The 23,389-nt window shown below is 37.3% G+C and overlaps 1 protein-coding gene across 2 annotated transcripts in view; it reads left to right on the forward strand.

Moving 5' to 3' along the window:
- The window catches only part of DSC1 (desmocollin 1), a 38,886-nt gene extending 17,176 nt beyond the window's left edge, over positions 1 to 21,710 (forward strand). The window contains 9 exon segments of one of the 2 annotated variants that reach the window (NM_174044.1): positions 2,073 to 2,258; positions 4,306 to 4,568; positions 4,969 to 5,111; positions 12,792 to 13,007; positions 13,345 to 13,587; positions 15,183 to 15,304; positions 17,826 to 18,068; positions 18,815 to 18,860; positions 18,944 to 21,030. In NM_174044.1, coding sequence (NP_776469.1) covers positions 2,073 to 2,258; positions 4,306 to 4,568; positions 4,969 to 5,111; positions 12,792 to 13,007; positions 13,345 to 13,587; positions 15,183 to 15,304; positions 17,826 to 18,068; positions 18,815 to 18,850 — 1,452 coding nt within the window. In that variant the 3' untranslated portion in view covers positions 18,851 to 18,860; positions 18,944 to 21,030. 2 annotated transcript variants of the gene reach the window in all.
- The last annotated feature ends 1,679 nt before the right edge of the window (positions 21,711 to 23,389 follow it).

Raw genomic sequence — 23,389 nt, forward strand, 5'->3', positions numbered from 1 at the left:
AGCCCCCCAAAATAAAGTTTGACACTGTTTCCGCATCTATTCCCCATGAAGTGATGGGACCGGATGCCATGATCTTCATTTTCTGAATGTTGAGCTTTAAGCCAACTTTTTCACTCTCCACTTTCACTTTCATCAAGAGGCTTTTTAGTTCTTCTTCACTTTCTGCCATAAGGGTGGTGTCATCTGCATATCTGAGGTTATTGATATTTCTCCCAGCAATCTTGATTCCAGCTTGTGTTTCTTCCAGCCCAGCGTTTCTCATGATGTACTCTGCATATAAGTTAAATAAACAGGGTGACAATATACAGCCTTGACGAACTCCTTTTCCTATTTGGAACCAGTCTGTTGTTCCATGTCCAGTTCTAACTGTTGCTTCCTGACCTGCATACAGGTTTCTCAAGAGGCAGGTCAGGTGGTCTGGTATTCCCATCTCTTTCAGACTTGTCCACAGTTTATTGTGATCCACACAGTCAAAGGCTTTGGCATAGTCAATAAAGCAGAAACAGATGCTTTTCTGGAACTCTCTTGCTTTTTCCATGATCCAGCAGATATTGGCAATTTGATCTCTGGTTCCTCTGCCTTTTCTAAAACCGGCTTGAACATCAGGAAGTTCACGGTTCACATATTGCTGAAGCCTGGCTTGGAGAATTTTGAGCATTACTTTACTAGCGTGTGAGATGAGTGCAATTGTGTGGTAGTTTGAGCATTTTTTGGCATTGTCTTTCTTTGGGATTGGAATGAAAACTGACCTTTTCCAGTCCTGTGGCCACTGCTGAGTTTTCCAAATGTGCTGGCATATTGAGTGCAGCACTTTCACAGCATCATCTTTCAGGATTGGGAATAGCTCAACTGGAATTCCATCACCTCCACTAGCTTTGTTGGTAGTGATGCTTTCTTTTTTTTTTCTTTTTTTTTCTTTTTTGGTAGTGATGCTTTCTAAGGCCCACTTGACTTCACATTCCGGGATGTCTGGCTCTAGGTCAGTGATCACACCATCATGATTATCTGGGTCGTGAAGATCTTTTTTGTACAGTTCTTCTGTGTATTCTTGCCATCTCTTCTTAATATCTTCTGCTTCTGTTAGGTCCATACCATTTCTGTCCTTTATGAAGCCCATCTTTGCATGAAATGTTCCTTTGGTATCTCTGATTTTCTTGAAGAGATCCTTAGTCTTTCCCATTCTGTTGTTTTCCTCTATTTCTTGGCATTGATCGCTGAAGAAGGCTTTCTTATCTCTTCTTGCTCTTCTTTGGAACTCTGCATTCAGATGTTTATATCTTTCCTTTTCTCCTTTGCTTTTCACTTCTCTTCTTTTCACAGCTATTTGTAAGGCCTCCCCAGACAGCCATTTTGCTTTTAAGGTTCAGACTAAAGCTAGATCTGAGGGTTTGAATTAGAAAAATCACCTCAGTCAGTCAATTCAGTCGCTCAGTCGTGTCCGACTCTTTGAGACCGCATGGCCTGCAGCACGCCAGCCTTCCCTGTCCATCACCAGCTCCCGGAGGTTGCTCAAACTCATGTCCATCGAGTCGGTGGTGTCATCCAACCATGTCATCCTCTGTCGTCCCCTTCTCCTCCTGCCTTTAATCTTTCCCAGAATCAGGGTCTTTTCAAATAAGTCAGCTCTTCGCATCAGGTGGCCAAAGTATTGGAGCTTCAGCTTCAGCATCAGTCCTTCCAATGAATATTCAGGACTGATTTCCTTTAGGATGGACTGGTTGGATCTCCTTGCAGTCCAAGGGACTCTCAAGCGTCTTCTCCAACACCACAGTTCAAAAGCATCAATTCTTTGGTGCTCAGTTTCTTTATAGTCCAACTCTCACATCCATACATGACCACTGGAAAACCATAGCTTTGACTAGACAGGCCTTCGTTGGTCAGGAAGTTGAAAAGGTAAGGCATGAAGAATGGCCAAGATTTGAAACAGCATTATGCGTTAAATGTGTACATCCTTCCCACTGCGTGTTTGCACATTTCCATATCACTTTGCTTTCTTTTTCTTTAATAACTTTGAGTAGAAAATTACATCATTAAAACTATGAATTTATAATAACAATGGGCAATTGTTTCAGTATACTGTAGAAGTAGAAGAAAACAGAATTGATGTTGAAATTTTACGAATGGCGGTGCATGACCATGATTTGCCAAACACGCCGCACTCGAGGGCTGTGTACCAGATCCTACAGGGAAATGAAAACGGAACCTTCAAAATTAGTACAGACCCAAATACAAATGAAGCGGTCTTGTGTGTTGTCAAGGTAAAAAATATTTATATATATATATATGTATATAGTAATTCTTATATGTATATAACTAGAGTTGTTGCAATGCAATGCTGAAATGATTTATATTGTTTCATACATGAGCTTTATTATTATTTTATCCTCCTTTTCTCTTAGACAAAAGAGGTGGTTGGTACAAAACTGACTGTTCTATACATGAGGAAAACCAAGGCAGAGAAATATTAAACTGATAGATATTAACCTTAGAAGGGGTCTTAGACACCCATTTATCTAATTCCTTATGAAGTATAAGACAGAGAGAAATGGAAAAATCAATATTGAAATTAACCTCTTGACTTTTCGATTCTCTTCACTCTCACATTATAGTTTTACCACTCTACAATATATTTTGTAAGACAGACTATTTACTAAACATTTAGCATCTATTCCCATTAATTCTCCTATATTTGAGGTAACAAGTGTGTTGGGATTTTAAAAATCTAACTGCATTTGCTGGCTCAGAGAATATTCACTTTAACTCAACTTGGTTTCTTTCTGAGACCTTCTACCTGCAATGTTCACTAACTTCTTACAACTTTCCATATTAATTTCTTAGAGACAGTGTATTTTCTTAGAAGGGATATGCATAAATTTTGCCTTCCTCATGAAATTTTTAGAATATGTCCTTTAATTATAATATTACCTATTCTATCTTTTTTTCTCTATTTCTTTCTTTTTAAAATTTTTGGACCTTTTTTCTGGGTTTGGTTCTCTCTTTTTTTTTGTATTTTGGTAGATTTAGTCTCTAACTGTTAATTGTTTGTAGATTCTTTCTAGTTATTCACTTCAGGAACAAACAAACCCAAATATAATGTACTTTGAAAAGGTGCTGCTGATAATACAATTATGTCTTTTGATTTAGACGCTCACAGTAACCGCTCCATTATAGCCAAGTCTCATGTCCTAGTGGTCTTATTACGGAGCCCAACTTGGGTCCACTCACTCCTGCATGGTAAAGACAATCTACTGACGCTCAGTTGTGATAAAGTGCAGCTTTCTTGTAAAGGTTTCAATACAAGGAGAGTGGCTGACTTGTGCTTGAAAACCCCAGACTCCCCTATCGTGCGTGTGTGTTAGTTCCTCAGTCGTGTCCGACTCTTTGTGACCCCATGGACTGTAGCCCACCATGCTCCTCTGTTCATGGATTTCTCCAGGCAAGAATACTGGAGTAGGTTGCCATCCCCTTCTCCAGGGGATCTTCCCAACCCAGGGATCAAACCCAGGTCCGCATTGCAGGCAGAATTTTTACTCTCTGAGGCACCAGGGAAGCCCCTAAGGGTTTCAACAAGCCATTTACAAAGGCAAGGTGAGGAAGGAACATTCCAGGTATGTGGTCGGCTTGTGCACAGTGCTCTGATTGGCTGATGGTGAGGTAACAGGAGTTAACAGTATCAGTCTTTAGGTCGGGGGAGCTGTGTTCTCATGGTCATCAAGGAGTTAACATCTTCCATTTGGTGGGTTGGGGGCGGGGTTTCACACCTTTAAAAGAACTCAGCAAGTGTGTGCCAGGTGTCATGCCATTATCTAGGTACTTCAGAAAGAGCTAAAGCAGAGGATATGGGGGACAAGGGCCTGCCCTAGGAAGGCCCCATAGGGTCCTGCTTGGTTACAGTCTATCTAATTATTTTATATACTTAGCTTAGAGGGACTTTTGCTGGTTTAGTTATCACTGTTACCCCATTTGATAAATAATAAAATAATGAGAAACTGCCCATTGAAATTCATTCGAATATTCTGTATTTTTATTCCTATTCAAACTTGTAAAAAAAAATAATGGAGGCAGGAACTTCCCAAAGGAAAGCAAGAAGATAAATTGGTTGAATCTTAAAAATAAACAATTTTGCACTTGGTAGTGTTTGTTGCTTATAGGAAGCTGATTATTCATTGTTAATACATGAGCTGCAACTTCTGGTAACATTTTATACATAATGATTCTCCCTTTGGTGCTAAAACTTAGAATCATACTTTTGTCTTCTGTGTATAGTGTTAAATATTGACTCATTCAAGTGTGTTTATTGAACAGCCACTGAACTATGAAGTCAATCGCCAAGTTGTTTTGCAAATTGGTGTACTTAACGAAGCACAATTCGCTAAGGCAGTAAACTCAAAAACTACTACGACTATGTGTACTACAGTTGTCACTGTTAAAGTTAAAGACCATGATGAGGGCCCTGAGTGCCAGCCACCAGTAAAAGTCATTCAGAGTGAAGACTGCCTCCCCGCAGGCACAGAGCTCCTTGGATACAAAGCAGTGGACCCGGAAAGGGGCACTGGCGAGGGCTTAAGGTAAGATATTTTCAGAATTTTCTTCTTTTTAATTGTGATGTTCATCCTCACGCTCAGTCGCTCAGTAGTGTCCGACTCTTTATGACCCCATGGACTGTGAAGAATCTGACTCTTTGTGACCCCATGGACAGTAGCCCACTAGGCTCCTTTGTCCATGGAATTTCTCAGACAAGAATACTGGATAAGGGTGCCATTTCCTCCTCCAGGGGATCTTCCCACCCAGGGACGGAACTCACATCTCCTGTACTGGCAGGCAGATTCTTTACCACTGGGAAGCTCCAGTTGTGGTTGATGATTGATTTCGGATTTGGGAACATTCTATGTGTTTTTCAGAATGACAGATTTTGAGCTTATGTCCACTCTTTGGTTTGAACTTTTACATTTGATTTCTGAAAACTAGGTATAAGAAGATACAAGATGAAGATAACTGGTTTGAAATTAATGAATACACTGGTGACTTGAAAACTGTAAAAGTGCTAGATAGAGAATCAACATTTGTAAAAAACAACCAATACAATGTTTCTGTGATTGCGTTCGATGCAGGTGAGTGCAAGTTTCTAGAAATAAAATATAAATATAGGACATATTTTTAAGGAAATCTTGGAGTTAAATTTGTTTGTTTCCACATCAAAATTAAATACAAACAATAATTGTTTAATTGCAAACAATGGTTGCATCATGATTGCTTAATTTCTTGGCAACCACCCAGTTGAGGTCTCAGTGTATCACTAATTCAAAACTTGGAGGTTTCAGTTTCAAGGTTCATATAATTTGATGTCTGCCATGGACCTAGTGGCATCATCAAGGATCTCTATTGTTTTCAGGATTTTTAGGTTTAGATTATTCTAATTTTATTAGATTATTATCTAATTTTATTCTAATTTTTTTACATTATTCTGAACTTGCTGAAGGGATTCAACTCCCTAAAACAGATGGGTTCAGATAGGTTTGTTCTGAGTCTTTTTTACTAGGAAATAAAACATTTATCCTATTTCCTAAATAAATGTCCAAACAATGGTTTTTGGAGTCTTTTTTACTGAGATTCGCAATCATTCTCCAAGTTTAATTCTAGAACCTATTTTGTGAAGAAATGTCCTAAAATAGTGATCTCAAAACCCTTTTGAACATACTCTCCAAGCAGTAAATCATTTTTTAATATGAACCTTTGCAGTGTAAGCTCTGTTAGTTGGTTTCTCTTTTTGCAATGCAAGTGCTTGACTTAAGCTTTGATTGCCATCTCAAATAAACACATTCTGAGCCACTGAGCTAGATCCAGAACCATGTCAACCCCCTATCCCATCTCCCCAGGCTCCTTTGTTTTGGAGATCTTGGTTGATTTCAATAACTCACTATTTGAGCTGCTTGTTTTTCTCTTCCTGCGCTTTAAATTCTTGCTCTTGTGTTTTAAATTCATCAATAAAGAGTGAGCCTGTGAAACTCAAGGCCCTAGCCTCCACCTCAACTAATATGCTAACATCATAACATACTATGTATACATTATAAAAATAGACCTTAAGAGAAGATTATAAAAAACATAAGTAAAAGTTACAATACGGCATTTCATCTGATCAATTATATACTCACTCATTTGGGGTAAATTTCCATAAATGATAAAGATGAGTGAACTTGGGTTTTTATGATAGAGACTATGTTTTTGACTATCTGTTTAATCCAAGATGGTTGTCATGGTCTATACCTGGGTTGGAAAAGAATTTCCAGACATGAGGTAGAATGAGAGATGAATAAAGTTTATTAGAGTGGGAGAGGCTGTTGGAACAGCAGGCCGGCTCAAGGGAGAACCAACTCTTTTCTTGGGCTAGTAGCTGATTTTTATGGCCTCAAGACAGAGGAAATTCTACTGAAAATGGTGGCATTAGGTGATTGGTTAGGATGCTATAGGGTGGGTATTTTACCTAATATGGGGTCAAGGAACTGGCTGGTTTCGATCTAGAGGCCCATGGCAACAGTTGCTATGGGGCTTGGTCAGTTTCAGAGACTTTTGTCCTGTGACGTTGGTGCAGGGTTCCACTCACCTGTGGTCTTGGTATAGAGCTCTACAATGATATGGTTAGGGTATTTTTATACATTGGATTTTCAAAACAAACAAGCTGGTACAGCAATGCTGTGGTCTTTTTCTTTTTTTTGGGGCTTTTTCTACAGAATCATTGAATTTCTTTAGCAGGAATGGGCAAGTGAATAAACATGTCAAATCCCATGGAAATAAACAAAAGCTGAAATGGTCCAAAGTCATGAAATGACTTGTTCATTTTATGAAAAATTACTTTTCATTTTACCTTTTAATAGTTTGATAATAAGATAAAGACAAATATTTTCTCACATATTATACTTCTACTCTTTTCTATAGCTTTACAATAAAAGCCCATCTACTTAAAAAAAAAAGATTCTCTGTTGAGAGACAAAGGTTAAACTAATAAAGATGCTGCTGCTTATGATATATGTGGCAAGCCAGTCCATTCACATTTGTCCCATTTGGGTTTTTTCCTTACTTTCTCTCTCAGCCTTGGTGTATTCTTGTTGCCTGGGAATGGGGACGGTCTGTCGCACGTCATAATCAGTGAGAAAACCAAGCAGTCTGAAAACAAAGTATGCCCACGAGTAGAAAATATTTCAATTTCAAAGTCTGAAAGAAAACCACAGTTTGAATATTGTTGCCTAATCATGTGCATATCATATTCCTTTAATCTTTTTAAAAAAAATTTATTCACTTATTATTTATTGTCAGCTGTGTTGTCTTCATTGCTACATGGGCTCTTTTCTAGTTGCATTGAGTAGGGGCTACTCTCTAATGGCCATGTGAGGGCTTCTCATGGCGGGGGCTTCTCTTGTTGCAGAACATGGGCTTTAGAGTTTACAGGCTTCAGTAGCTGTGGTTCTGGGGGCTCTAGAGCGCTGGTTCAATAGTTGTGGTGTGCAGGGTTAACTGCATGTGGAATATTCCCCAACCAGGGATCGAACCTGTGTCCCCTGCACTGACGGGCAGATTCTTAACCACTGGACCACTAGAGAAGTCCTTCCTCTCCTCTTGACAGCTCTCACAGAATCTTTTATTATAAATCTTTCAGTATAAGTAGGAAAAGAAAATATCCTACTAAATAGTGGGGGAAACATGAACTGAGAAATACAGTTAAAACTGCTGCTACTTTATAATCATGGTGATTTGCTGGTTATAAAAAAGCAAAGGTGAAATCTGATTGGATCAGGAACACAATTATGACGTGAAACAAGGATTTATATTTACTCACTTATTACACCAGTGTTGATTGTCTTTTAAATCCTAAGTTCTAAGCCACGAAAACTAGGATTCATAAGACAAAATCGAATTTTTCACATAGTATCAATTGAAGGATGATTATATTCTTATAAAGATTCTCTGGTATAAAAACTTTCCCCATCAAAGAATGCATGAATATCATAAGAAGTGGAAAGCAGTTAAAGTGTTACCAAACTGAAAGGGTAAAGGCAGGTGATTTCACAGAAATGCAAAAGCTTGTTGATAAAAAAGGAAATACTCTTTAGGGAGAAGGAAAATATGGAAAACAGAGATATAAGAAGCTAACTTTGTCTTTTGGTGGTAGAAGAATGTCTGTAAGGATAGTGATCACAGTACAAAGAAATGAAATGTCATATCTATGTCTCAAGCTCATGGATAACCTGGCCGTGCTCAAGAAGGAAAGATAGGGTGTAAGAAATGTTAATGGAAGATTATATGGTGAAGGATTTTGTTTATTTAAACTTTAATCCATTTTAATATATGCTTCCAAGGGTCAAATATATAAGTAATTACTTATATTTCTACATGAACATTTCGTTTTGATGCTCATATATAGTTCATGATGGTCATCTAGGTGTCCAATTAATTTCCTTGTATTTTTTGTGTCAGTTCTTTTTTGTCAACCAGGTTGCTTCCCTGCTTTCGCTCTAAAAGCACTGTTTTGTACCCTCTCCACCTACAATAAGGCTGCCCCTTCTGTTTGAAATTCAGGTCCTTCTTCTTCTTCAAATGGATGGCAGTGATGACTGTTGTGATAACTCTCACTAATCTTTGTTTAGTTCCTCTCTGAATACCTTTTTAACCCTCCTTCCCTGGGAATAATACTGTAATTATCACAGTATAAGTATATATACTTATATATAATTAAGTATAAGACATATAGATGATGTGTCTTCTCTATAAAATGGAGCTCTCATTGTTTCTCATGTACAGTCTTTCCCTCTAGCTAGGCTGACTATGAACTCATGTTCATATAAAGACCTTTATCTTTGCTAAATATCTTTTTACAAAGCATCTAGCAGAGATCTTGGCATGTTTACTTCGTGTAGGTACTGGTATTTGCCATTCCTCTGCTGTTCTGTGAGTCTCCAGGTTCCAGGTTGTGAATTTTACTGCTTAGTCCTTTGCAAATTCAGGTGCATAACAGGCACTTGGAACTTAGTTTTAATGTAGAAACTTGAGTTCAAAAGTTTACAAATGCTTTGATATACTTGAGTGTAAAAAGAATTTTCTTAAAATGAATATTTCAGGGTTGTCATGTGGAAGAGGTAAACTTTTTGCATGTATAGTCCAAAAAAAGAAAAAATGAGAAATGATTAGGAAATGTATTACAGCTTGGTAAGAAAGAATCTGAAAACCTCCCAATCGTTAAAGAGTTCTGTATATGGAGTGGGCTAATTTATAACCCAGTGAACTTTCTGTTCCTGGAAACATTTAAATAACAATGGGGAACTCTTGCTTTTCAGAGTTCTTATTGTTGTAAATTTAGATTTTAGTTAACCTAAAATGTACTTTCTAGGAGATCATGACATTCCTTACTCACTGATTCTTGGCATTTGCTTACGTGTTTAACTTAAAATAAGGTTTGTTCTTATTTAGTTCCTTAGTTGTGTCTGACTCTTTTGCGACCTCACAGACTGTTGCCCGCCAGACTCCTCTGTCCATGGGATTTCCCAAGAAAGAACTGAAATGGGTTGCCATTTCCTTCTCCAGGGGATCTTCCTGACCCAGGGATTGAACTAGTGTCTCCTGCACTGTAGGCAGATTCTTTACCACTGAGCCACCTGGAAAGCCCAAAATAAGGTTTAGAAGCAGGCAAATATACATACTTAATTACTTTTTCATAGTCTTCAACTATTATCAGGAATTACTTTTTTTGGTTCTGTTTCCCAGAAGGAAAAAATTTGCAATCAGACTTTCGTAGTTTTAGAAGACATCTAGGACTTAGTTTTGGAGAAGGCGATGGCACCCCACTCCAGTACTCTTGCCTGGAAAATCCCATGGGTGAAGGAGCCTGGTGGGCTGCAGTCCATGGGGTCGCGAAGAGTCGGACACGACTGAGCAACTTCACTTTCCCTTTTCACTTTCATGCATTGGAGAAGGAAATGGCAACCCACTCCAGTGTTCTTGCCTGGAGAATCCCAGGGACGGGGGAGCCTGGTGGGCTGCCGTCTATGGGGTCACACAGAGTCGTACACGATTGAAGTGACTTAGCAGCAGCAGCAGCAGGACTTAGTTTTCAGCTGTGGCTTTGCCTACTATCTGTTTTAACAGTTTCGGGTTTTCCTTTTTTAACAACATGCTTAAAACAGAGATTGTGATGGAAAATAATCATTTATGTGATAAATGTTTGTTGAATATGGAATTAAATGAGTCTTTATTTGCTTCTGGATGGCTGCCCTATTTCTTTATTTCACTTTTTAAAGTGTGATTTCTATTGTACCTTAAAGAGAAATAGCTTTCTTCTTATATTTTAATAGTTAAAATCCTAACACCCATGTTGATTCACACTAGTACCTGTAACTATTTTTTACATTAAAAAAGCTTATTTTTCCCACCTCTCACTTCTTTTTCAGGTGTTGAAGTTGTCATTTGTACTCAAATTTATTTACAAATTTATGGCAATCTCAAAATGTTTATATGCTATTGTGAAAGTGAAATCTTTCGGTCCTGTCCGACTTTTTGTGACCCCATGAACTGTGGCCTACCAGGCTCTTCTGACCATGGGATTTTCCAGGCAAGGGTACTGGAGTGGTTGCCATTTCCTTCTCCAGGGGCTCTTCCCAATTCAGGGATCAAACCCAAGTCCCCCGCATTGCAGGCAGACGCTTTACTGTCTGAATCACCAGGGAGATATCTATGCTATTGCAGATTTTTTTTTAAACAAAAAAGTTGTTATTTCTTTTTAATTTCTAGATGTTTAAATTTGTTTAGATTGAATAGTTTTTAAATAGGTATATACTGCTGTTACCTTGTAAGTAACTAATTTAAAAGTCACTTTGAATAAATTCTTATTCAACAGAAAAAAAATTCACTGAAATACGCTACTTGATATGGCTTAATTGTTATTTTAATCTAAAAAGAAAGAACATTAAATTTGCACATGATTTATGGTAGTCTGTATGATAAATTCAATGTTTATGCATCAAAATTTAGACCACCATTCAAAGCAATAAAAGTGAGGAATTTCATCAGTTATTTTTCTGTTTATTTCAATTTTGAAATCTTACTATTTAGAGTAGTTTGTAATTTTATCACAAGCTTTAAAATTTGAACATGTTCTCTAAACTTCATTATCTTTTAAACATGCATAGTGGGCATTATGCTAATTTAAGATATTTATTTAGATTTATGTGTTGAAGCATTAGGCCATTAATAGTGGAGTTCTGGAGGTAAGAGTTCTTATTCTCAAAAGCATATTAATTAGATTAGGGTGGGGGTACAACTTTTTTACAGTTTGTTCAATTGATTTTTTTAAATATAAAAATTAATGCTATGACAAACGTAGGCAGTAAAAAGCAGAGACATCACTTTGCCAACAAAGGTCCAAATATTCAAAGCTGTGGTTTTTCCAGTAGTCGTGTAAGGATGTGAGTGTTGAACCATAAAGAAGGCTAAGCACCAAAGAACTAATACCTTCAAATTATGGACAGCAAGGAGATCAAACCAGTTAATTCTAAAGGAAATCAACCCCAAATATTCATTGGAAGGACTGATGCTGAAGCTGAGGTTCCCATAGTTTGGCCACCTGATGTGAAGAGCCGACTCACTAGAAAAGACCCTGATGCTGGGAAAGATCAAAGACAATACGAGAAGAAGGTGGCAGAGGATGAGATGGTTGGATGGCATCACCAATTCAGTGGACATGAGTTTGAGCAAACTGGGAGACAGTGAAGGACAGGGAAGTCTGGGGCAGCGAAGTTCATGGGGTTGCAAAGAGTTTGAAACAATTTAGCAATTGAACTGCAAGTGTTCAGTGTGTTAATATTAAGTTAGCCAGGAAATACTGGGCAGATCACTGAACTGTCAAGATGAATACAAAGTAGCCCTTAGGATGAAAAGTTAAGTGCATGAGCTAAAGATGAACAAGGGTTTTGAGAAACTGAAGGAGAATATGCAAGCATTGTCCATAGAAGTCACTGGCAAGTTTCATGCAGAGGTGACATTTGAACGGATTCTTAAAGGATAATAAGGTTTTATCAGGCAAAGGGGAGGAGAAAAGTATTCCCAGCAGTGGCAAGAGCATGTGCCAAAGCTGCACACAGGATGGAGCACAGTTTCTGGGTTTGATGATCAGTTTTACAAAGTTTGGGCTTCCCTGGTGGCTCAGATGGTAAAGAATCTGCCTGCAATATGGGAGACCTGGGTTCGATCCCTGGGTTGGGTAGATCCCCTGGAGGAGGGCATGAAAATCCACTCCAATATTTTTGCCTCTCTCCATGAGAATGGAGAGAGGAGCATGGTAGGCTACGGTCCATGGGGTCGCAAAGAGTCGGACACAACTGAGTGACTAAGCACACACATGACAAAGTTTGAACAATGAGTATATGAGGGAAAGGGTCAGGAGAGAAAGTTAGGAAGTGATTGTGACCTAATGTAAAGTGTTTATATTTTAAGCATGAATACACTTTCAAAGAAGGATGAAAGAAATCAATTATCTTCTAAATCGGTCATTCTGTAGTGACATGACTCATAATCTCATACCTTTTAATTTTAAAAACCACTTCACGATGTCATCTGATACAGCTACCAATCTCCAGGGAAGAGTAATGTCACTATTTTGTACTGGTAGCAGTGGTATTTGTGGTTTGGAAAGTGTGTGAAATTCAAGTTCAGACATCTAGTAGAAAGCAGATGTCAACTGTACATCATAGAGATTTTTGAAAATAAGTGTTCAAGTGGAGAAAAATCCTATTTTTTATTTTTCTTAGATGGCAGATCTTGCACTGGAACGTTAGTAGTTTTTTTGGAAGATAAAAATGACCACCCACCGCAGATAAAACAAGAAGAACTGACAATTTGCCGGCATGATAAGGATTATGTTGTCCTCGAACCTACAGATCAAGATGGACCTGACAATGGGCCACCTTTTCAATTCATTCTTGATAATTCTGCCAGCAAACTTTGGACAGTAGAGACAAGGGATGGTGTGTAATTATGCTAAACCTTCTAATCAATAGGACTTAGAATGTTTGGTGGCCTAGACTTCTACCTTAGTTACTTATACTAAATAAATCTTAATTTTAGTAAATTATTTTATTGATCCCAGATAAAGGATAATACATTGTTTCTTAAGACAATGAGTAATATGATTCGATTCTTATCCTGAATATCTTTAAGAAAACAGACAAATCCATTTTAATAAAATATTTGAATAACATAGTAAATATAGAATAGTAAAGATGAGCATAAAGCAATATCAATTACCTTTCCTGTCTTTTCAAGAAATCAAAATCTCTCTCTTTTTTTTTTTTTTTTGCATAGGTAAAACTGCCATTCTTCGGGGGCGGCAAGATCTTGATTATGACTATTACACTGTTCCTATCCAAATAAAAGACAGACATGGTGCTTCTGCAACACACATATTACCAGTGAGAGTATGTGATTGTACAATTCCATCCGAATGTAGAATGCCTAGTAAACTTTCGAGAGAGGCAGCACTCGCAAATGTATTCCTTGGAAAATGGGCAATTCTTGCCATGGTGTTGGGTTCTGTATTGTTGTTATGTAAGTATAATTAGATAAAATGTGTTATCTAATATTTTAATATTAGAAATGTTATCTAATATTTTAAAAAATATATGACAATTCTTTATATTAGTGACATTGATAGCCTTTGAGAAGTGTGTCCTTTTAAAAATCTTGTGCAAACTCAATGGCTTGGAGTTGTGAGTCACAGAAGAAAAGGAGTTTTCAGAACTATGGCCACAGTTCTTCCAATAATTAGCTGTGAGACACTGGATAAATCATTTCCTCTTCTCTAAGCTCTTTTTTTTTTTAATGGTTCAATGAAGAGGTTGGGTAAAATTAATGTTAAGTTTCCCTCCCATACAAAGTATGATTATCTTTCAACCAGCCACATTCATGGAGTGGATGCACAAAAAGAGTTAGTGAAAAGAGTAGTTTAAAAATTTACTTAGATGTTTGTGCTCAATGATATTAATGAATATTAATGACATCATTTAGCATACATCTTAATTAGACTCCAGAGTGTGAGAGAATGGAGAAGGCAATGGCACCCCACTCCGGTACTCTTGCCTGGAAAATCCCATGGATGGAGGAGCCTGGTGGGCTGCAGTCCATGGGGTCACGAAGAGTCGGACACGACTGAACGACTTCACTTTCACTTTTCACTTTCATGCATTGGAGAAGGAAATGGCAACCCACTCCAGTGTTCTTGCTTGGAGAATCCCAGGGACGGGGGAGCCCAGTGGGCTGCGGTCTATGGGGTCCCACAGAATCGAACACGACTGAAGTGACGCAGCAGCAGCAGCAGCAGCAGTGTGAGGGAAATGGCCATTTGATGAGTCGCTGAGGAAACGCAGTGGAAGATTTTGCATTCTGCAAACTGGTTTTTGGAGAGGCAAAAGTGATGGAAATCTTTGCTCAGGCTTCTCCCCTCCCTTCCTCTCCCCTTTTTCCCTCCTTTGCTTCTTTTCCCTTCCCTCCTTCCTTCTTTTTAAAAAATCTGTTTGACTACACACAGTCTATTTGCATTTATGGACTTTTCCCATAGCCTTTGCTGTGTCTGTGTTCAGTGATTTGTGTTTCAGGTTAAACTGGATATTCCTCTTAGCACTTGATGGACGCTTTCAAAACCAAGCACTGGTTTTATGTAATGGCTTTTCCTGTTTGATTTATGTCTAATGTTCTTTGTTTTGTAATTCTAAGATCTTTGAGTTGTTCCGTATGGACTTTAATGCCAATAATACTAGCTTAAAGTCCAATCAAATGAAGTTACTATTTCAGTGTGGAGAAAAGAAGGAAAATGTTGAATTCTGAACCTGGGAAGAGAGCTGTTCACAAACTATGTTCACTTCCTCTTTCTTTCTATTGATTTGTTTCTTATTTAGCCTAATAACATAACCTCAGAGATAGTCTATATATATTTGTTAATAATCTCTTTTAAATTTTATGACCCGAAGAAATCTCAATTTATGGAACCAATTTTTTTAAAGTTCTGTGAAGAAACTTAAAAAAAAATCTGATTCAAATGATATACTATATAATTCAAATGATTATAATCATTTACTATAAATCATATGATCTACAGTACCAGCATGAAAAAATGTGATTTTACTTATATATTTTTTATTTTTTAGGTATTTTGTTCACATGTTTCTGTGTTACTGTTAAGAAAACAGTAAAGAAGTGTTTTCCAGAAGATGTAGCCCAGCAAAATTTAATTGTATCAAATACTGAAGGACCTGGAGAAGAAGTGATGGTAAATCAGATTTCACCTTTTTTGGTATGGTAGTTTAATGAGGCTGTGCTGTGCTTAGTCACTCACTCAAGTCCAACTCTTTGCAACCCCATGGACTATAGCCCCACAGGATCCTCTGTCCATGGGATTCTCCAGGCAAGAATACTGGAGTGGGTTGCCATTCTCTTCTCCATCAAACCCAGGTCTCCTGCATTACAGGCAGATTCTTTACCATCTGAGCCATCAGGGAAGCCCAAGTTCAATGATAACAGTTGATTATTACATAAAATAGTAATAATGATAACCTGCGTGCAACCTAAGTCGCTTCACATATCCAACTTTGTGCGGCCCTTTGGACTGCAGCCTGCCAGGCTCCTCTGTCCGTGAGATTCTCTAGGCGAAAATACTAAAGTGGGTTCCCTGTCCTCCTCCAGGGGATTTTCTTGATCCAGGGATCAAACCTGAGTCTCTTAAACCTGCCTGCCTCGGAAATGGGTCCTTTAGCACTAGTGCTACCTGGGAAGCCCAAATAATGATAACAGCTAATGCTCCTGAGAAATCTGTATGCAGGTCAAGAAGCAACAGCTAGAACCGGACATGGGATAACAGACTGGTTCCAAATTGGGAAAGGAGAACAAAAAGGCTGTATATTGCCATCCTGCTTATTTAACTTATATACACAGTACATCATGAGAAACGCTGGGCTGGATGAAGCACAAGCTGAAATCAAGATTGCCAGGAAAAATATCAATAACCTCAGATACGCAGATGACATTACCCTTACAGCAGAAAGCGAAGAGGAACTGAAGAGTCTCTTGATAAAAATGAAAGAGAGAGTGAAAAGCTGGCTTAAAACTCAACATTCAGAAAACTAAGATCATGGCATCTGGTCCCATCACTTCATGGCAAATAGATGGAGAAACAATGGAAACAGTGACAGACTTTATTTTCTTGGGCTCCAAAATCACTGCAGATGGTGACTGCAGCCATGAAATTAAAAGATGCTTGCTCCTTGGAAATAAAGCTATTACAAACCTAGACAGCATATTAAAAAGCAGAGACATTACTTTACTGACCAAAGTCTGTATAGTCAAAGCTATGGTTTTTCTAGCCATGTATGGATCTGAGAGTTGGACTATAAAGAAGACTGAGCGCTAAAGAATTGATGCCTTTGAACTGTGGTGTTGAAGAAGACTCCTGAGAGTCCCATGGACTGAAAGGAGATCAAAGCAGTCAATCCTAAAGGAAATCAACCCCGAGTATTCATTGGAAGGACTGATGCTGAAGCTGAAGCTCCAATATTTTGGCCACCTGATGTGAAGAGCTGACTCATTGGAAAAGACCCTGATGCTGGGAAAAATGGAAGGCAGGAGGAGAAGGGGATGACAGAGTATAAGATGGTTGAATGGCATCACCAACTTGGTGGACATGAGTTTGAGCAAGCTCCAGGAGTTGGTGATGGACAGGAAAGCCTGGGGTGCTGCAGTCCATGTGGTAACAATGAGTCGGACACGACTGAGTGACTGAAATGAACTGAATATTTTTGAGCACTTACTATGCCAAACAGGGGCTTCCCTGGTAGCTCTGCTGGTAAAGAATCCACCTGCAATGTGGGAGACCTGGGTTTGATCCCTGGGTTGGGAAGATCCCTTGGAGGAGGGCATGGCAACACTATAACAAAGCATGACAAACTGAATGTAACTGAATTGAAATTTATTGTCTCACAGTTCAGAAGGCTAGACATTAGAGATTAGGTGTTGACAGAATCCTACTCCCTCTGAAGGTGCTAGGATTCTATTACAATTCTCCCTCCCAGCTTTCGGTAATTCTTTGGCTTATGACATCATTGACTGAGTCTTCATATGGCTTTGTGTATGTGTGTCTGTGTCCAACTTTCCCCTTTTGGATTAGAGACCCATCTTACTTGATTAGGACCTTGTCTTAATTTAACTAATTGCATCTAAAAATGACTCTATCTTCAAATAAGATCATATTCTGAGACACTTGAGGGTTAGGACTTTAACAATTGAATTGGGGTGGAGGATGTGATTTAACCTATAACACCTATGATATTAGTATTATTATTATCTTGATTTTACATATGGGGAATTAGAGAGGTACAGCAGGTAAGTGATTTGCCCATGTGAAAGTGAAAGTTGCTCAATCATGTCCGACTCTTTGCAACCCCATGAACTATGCAGTCCATGGGATTCTCCAGGCCAGAATACTGGAGTGGGTTGCCTTTCCCTTCTCCAGGGGATCTTCCCAACCCAGGGATGGAACCCAGGTCTCCCACATTGCAGGCGGATTCTTTACCAGCTGAGCCACAAGAGAGGCCCAAGAATACTGAAGTGGGTAGCCTATCCCTTCTTCAGGGGATCTTCCTGACCCAGGAATCAAACTGAGGTCTCCTGTATTGTAGGCAGATTCTTAACCAACTGAGCTATCAGGGAAGCCCTCAGATTTACCCCTATGAGATTTGCCCATGGTGGGAAATAAATGAAAGAAAACTGTTAGTTACAATTTGATTTATTTATTTTAGGATGCAAATATTAGACTCCCCACACAGACATCCAACGTTTGTGACACAAGCATATCTGTTGGCACACTTGGTGGCCAGGGAGTCAAAACACAGCAAAGTTTTGAGATGGTCAAAGGCGGCTACACTTTGGATGCCAACAAAGGAGGTGGACATCAGACCCTGGAATCTGTTAAGGGAGTGACGGACACTGGCAGATACACGTACAGTGACTGGCACAACTTCACCCAACCTCGGCTTGGCGAAGTAAGTGCCGCTGTCTTCATGTTCATTTTACATGAAAGTTAAACTCTGTTTATAAATCAGGATTTCCCCAAAGTTTCAGTCCTTATACATCTGGAGCTCATCACCTTTTTCATGTTGAATTATCATAGATATATGAATATTAGATCCAAACCCAAAGAGGAAAATGACCGCGTAAAGTTCAATTTTTAAAATAAGGTTTCCAAAACTTGACCTAGGAGTGGCATATGTAGGCACTTCTCTACTTTTGTAAGTATAAAAAGACTCAGCAGCAGCAGCAGCAGCATAGCTTCTTTCCTAAAAATTGCCAGGAAAATCACCTAGAGTGAAATGTTACAGGGTACTACGTGGGTCACAAATTATAAATATTCTTAAGATTATGAAATCTTAATGATCGCCATCAACCAGACAGATCATTAAGCTTTTATTTTGGGTTTTAGTTCCCCGTTTTATGTTCAGATCAGGCAATGTACATTAATATTAGCCAGTTAAATATATTACTATAAGTATGTAATAATGTATAAACATAAGGGTCATAGCTTATATTTGTTTCCCCTAAATATGTAAAAAAGTTGTAGACACATTTCAATGATACAAATTTCATGTTTAAATGGGAAATCGTAAGCTAGTTGTGTGATGCATGTGGAGCTTCAGTTTTTATCAATGTGTTCAGTAGGAGCATTTATATATCTGCTATATTTTAAGAATGAATATAATACAGACCAATCATGTGCATTTTTTATATGTAGGAATCCATTAGAGGACACACTCTGGTTAAAAATTAAACAGTAAAAGGTAAATCAAAGCCATTATTTTTAAGCTAATACATTTAGGTGTTTTTTAAAAAAAATAATAAAATGTGCTCTTTCTCGACACAGAAGGTGTATCTGTGCGGACAAGACGAGGAACACAAGCTCTGCGAAGACTACGTTCGCTCCTATAGCTATGAAGGCAAAGGGTCTGTGGCCGGCTCAGTGGGCTGCTGCAGCGATCGGCAGGAAGAAGAGGGGCTTGACTTCCTAGATCATCTGGAACCCAAATTTAGGACGCTAGCGAAAACATGTGTAAAGAAATAAAATGTGCCTTTTAATAGCGTAACATCTACCAGCGCATATTGAATGTAAAACAATAGCAGCATCTGCTAAAGTATTTGTTTATGGAGGTAAACTTCCAGTTGTGTATAGATAAGGCTCCCTTAAATTCTCCTTGTCTGAGATAACTTTAGTCTTCTCTAGACATCAGTGCTTCCTTTGTTAATTTCCTTTTCTATGCACGTACATTTTCTTGCCCTTTCCAGGACGGCACCGTGTGCTTTCTCACACCTTCTGTTTGAAAACTTACGTTACTTGGTATGCTCTGGAAGAGTATGTGAGGGAGTTAGGGATTGTGGAGATTAAAGAAAAACACATTGTTATTTTAAATGAAAATGAAATATTTTCTTCAGAATCTTGGGGACAATTATGCTTTTAGAAGTATTGTCTTTGGTGCTACAGAATTGCTTCCTTTACCTGAATGGCTTTGTGCTGAAGAATTTCTTATGCATTCTCTGATGCAATCTTTGATTTGGTGAATAAGAGCTCATCTTTCATTGTGTTTTCACCCTGTGGAGGTGCTCCCAGCTTGATCCTGGGATCTCTGTTGATGTGGATGTGTTATCAGGTTCCTACAGGTTCTAGAATTGTTGGAAAGATGTGGACCAGAAGAGGCTCACAGAAATTTGAGTCATTGAGATTTTTAAAAAAAAAGCATTTCCATGAAAGAATTGCAGCCTTAATGCCCATGGGTTGACTGAAACATGCAAATCTGTTTTGTTGGCCCATCATGATGTATTATTACTTTTTAAAAATGTAAATACCTTGGCAAGGACATGTTCTCTCTAGTTTGACACCATCCCACCATCCTCAAGCATTTGAGTAACTAGACCAGTAGGCATTAGGCTTACAACCCTGATCGCCCTTTGAATGTGCTAAACACTGAATGACTATCCATACTGGAATGGATACTCAGGCTACATTGGTAATCACTTTCAGAAAATGTTAAATAAGAAAAAGTGTCTGGCATATATATGTTAAAAAACTGAAATGTGTTATTAACTCAATTCTTACCAAACATTTGTTGAGTGATGCTGGATAAAAGAATGAAAACATGAGTTAATGAGCTATTTTGAATACATAGCATTTTAATAAGATATTCTATTTTATTACTTTAGAAAAAACCCATATATTTAAATAATATTTTAATATTTTTTGTGCCAAATGCTATAGATTCATAAAACATTTGCAGTATATATCACAAGGACATTTTCATTCAGACAAAAAAACTTTTTTTCATCTTTTAGCTACTTAACCTTCAAAAAAAATGAGTGACTAATTTTCTTAAATTTTGTGAATTATTTTCCTTCTTAGTCACAGGATCTAAATAAAGATGTTTCTTGAAATGAAATTGAATAGTAGAGCAGAATAAATAAGTAGCTTTAGTAAATACAGTTTTTATTTTAAAAGGTGCCCTCTATGTATTATTTTTATGGGCATTGTCAGTAAAATAATTTTGGAGAGTAATGCAGCTTCTGAATATCTGTTATCTGATGTACATGTTATTCTGACAATGATGCTAGTTTTGAAATTTTATAATATTAAAATTTTGGAAATATATCATAATAATGTTCTAAGTTATATTTTTGAACATAGGTGCAGAATGTTTGCTGAGCAATTAAAAATAATTAGTTGAACATTAGCCTACATGTTTATGTCTTCGTATTTCTTAAATTTAAATGTGAAAAAGAAAATTTGTATCTGAACATAAGGTACAAATAAAGGCCAAAGGCTGATTTCTCAAACCAACAAGAGAAGATACTTTAAAACTATGACCAGAATTATTAGAAAGTGTAGGAAATGAATTTGTATTAAGGAATTTGACTATTTTAAGATGTTTCAAAATATCATTAAATTGTTAAATTGTATCTCATAGAAGAACTATGATGTCTTTTGATTTATTTAGGAATTTCAAAGTTATTCTCTAGTTACACTCAAAATCAAATGTTAATTGTATGATTAATGAAATTTATGAAACTCTGCTAGACTGTTATGAATTTAGTTAATAAAATATTGTATATTATGAGTTATTTCATGTATGTTAATTTTCACTTAATTGTTGGTAAGTTAATCATTCTGAATTGTTTTCAATAATGAAATCTATAGTTATGGAAAACATACAATTAAAACTTTCTTATCTTATCAAGATCTCAAACTATTTTATGTGAAAAACTTGATGGAAACTCCAAAATAGAAGAAAATTGGCATAATTGTTATAAATGAACTTTTGTTAAATACTTCCTTAACTTTATTGAGCTTTTAATTCCTCCTAGGTTTTTTAAAAATACTTTGTAAAACTTGATATCTATGCATGTGTTTACTTTTAGAGAATGGAATACGCTGTTATTTGGAAAATATTCACAATAGTTGTTCTAGAGTTGAGGACTTTCATTATCATAGAGAGGAAAAGCTAACTTTTTTGTTGTGCGTTAGTTATACAAGTCCTGTACTACTTGAAATTCCTCAATTAGATTAATGAAACAAACTGTATATTGCTGCATATTTTTGGTCTCTTTTATCTGCTTTTCTAATAAATCTGAAGGAACATTTTTCATTTGGCCAGACATTTCATTTGTCTTACTACAAGGTTAGATAAAAGAAAAGAGGACTATTTATAGCAGCAGAAAGCATTACTAAGAATGGATAGACCTTTGCATACTTCATAGGGCCTAGTAAATTTGAGCAAGCATAGTTTTAAAAAAATTCTTTGAAAGGATAGTGTTGCATGAGAAGTAAAAACCACAGTTGATCTCAAATCCTTGCTACTACAAATGAAATGATAACCACTTTATATATAAGTAGAATAATTGTTTAAGAAATGTTATCTGCCAAGTATATTTATAATATGCATTTCATTCAGGTAGATCAAATTATTTTAAAATATTTACTTCTTAAAGTAAGTGTTTTGAACAATAGGAATAAAATGTACTCTATAAAGTCAATCTGTAAAGAAGATGATTATTTACTAATGTTAGAGGAAAAACAATTAAAAAATAAGTGTGACTGTCTTCTGTATTTGGCCTGAGAATACATGAGATTTCGAAATGTTTAAAGTTTAATTGTCAGAGTACAACAGTGAATACCTATAATCATGGAGTGTTTTTATTTGTTCATATTTAGGGACCGTTAAATGCTAAAACATGGAATTATTATTAAAAAGAAACTTCAATGCTTCCTTTGAGAAACCTGAGTTTTTACCTAGAATTCATACCAAAAATTTAAATAGAATTATTTTCTGCCAGGTATAGTTCAGGAAAAACTAAAAGGAACCCTCTGATCCAATGTGGAAATGAAAGAATTTTCTTGTTTTGATTTTGTCTTTCTTAAAATATATAGAAAACTTAGAAATTAAGAGTGAATGACATTTATATAATTCATTTACACAAAATTTAAAATCCAACTTCACAAAGACCTTTTGTCCATATTAGGCATTCCACAAGAGGGACAGATTATTGTTCTATACTCACCATATTTCTCACCTCTTGGAGATCCATAATGAAATTCTAAACCGGTGGTTCTTGAAGTGTGCTTCCTGAACTGGCAGCATCAGCATCACCTGGAAATGTGCCAGAAATGCTAATTCTTGGGTTCTTCCTCAGATTCACTAAATAAAAACTCTCAGGGGAGGCCCTCCAGGTGTTTGCAGTGTACAAATTCACCTCTGTACTGGGTCTTTGCTACTCAGTGCTGTTCACAGCACCTGAAGAAAGTGGATTCAGGCCCCACCCCAGACCTATTGAATCCTCTGTACGTGAAATTTTGACATGCACTGTGTAGATGACCCCTTGATTGGAACCTGAAAAAACTAATAGAAGAACAACATGATTAGCCAATTAAAGTGAGTGCCCAGAGAGTCTCAGACAGCAGGTCTATGGCTGCCAAAGGGTAGGGAAATTTGTCCAGGCTCACCTCGTGACTCCAATTCAAGACCAGCTGTCTTCTGTCCCCCCACACAGCAGAACCCTCCACCCAACTCTGTGTTATTCTGTACTTGGATAATTGACTCTCTGTGAATTTTGTACCTTATGGTGCCATATGTTGGAGAATATACAATGGTAGATTTTGACATTATTTCTGATCATGTCTAGGCAACAAATTTACCAAATTATCTTTAAAAATCAACTTGAATAACCTGGATAGTTTAAGCAATGCATGCAGTACCCTGAGATCATTTTAGCAAATAGGTGTCTTGACATATTCTTTTCTTACTAAGCCAGTTCATCACCACGTGCC

This window comes from Bos taurus, chromosome 24, assembly GCF_002263795.3.
Source record: "Bos taurus isolate L1 Dominette 01449 registration number 42190680 breed Hereford chromosome 24, ARS-UCD2.0, whole genome shotgun sequence".
Classification (NCBI taxonomy): domain Eukaryota; kingdom Metazoa; phylum Chordata; class Mammalia; order Artiodactyla; family Bovidae; genus Bos; species Bos taurus.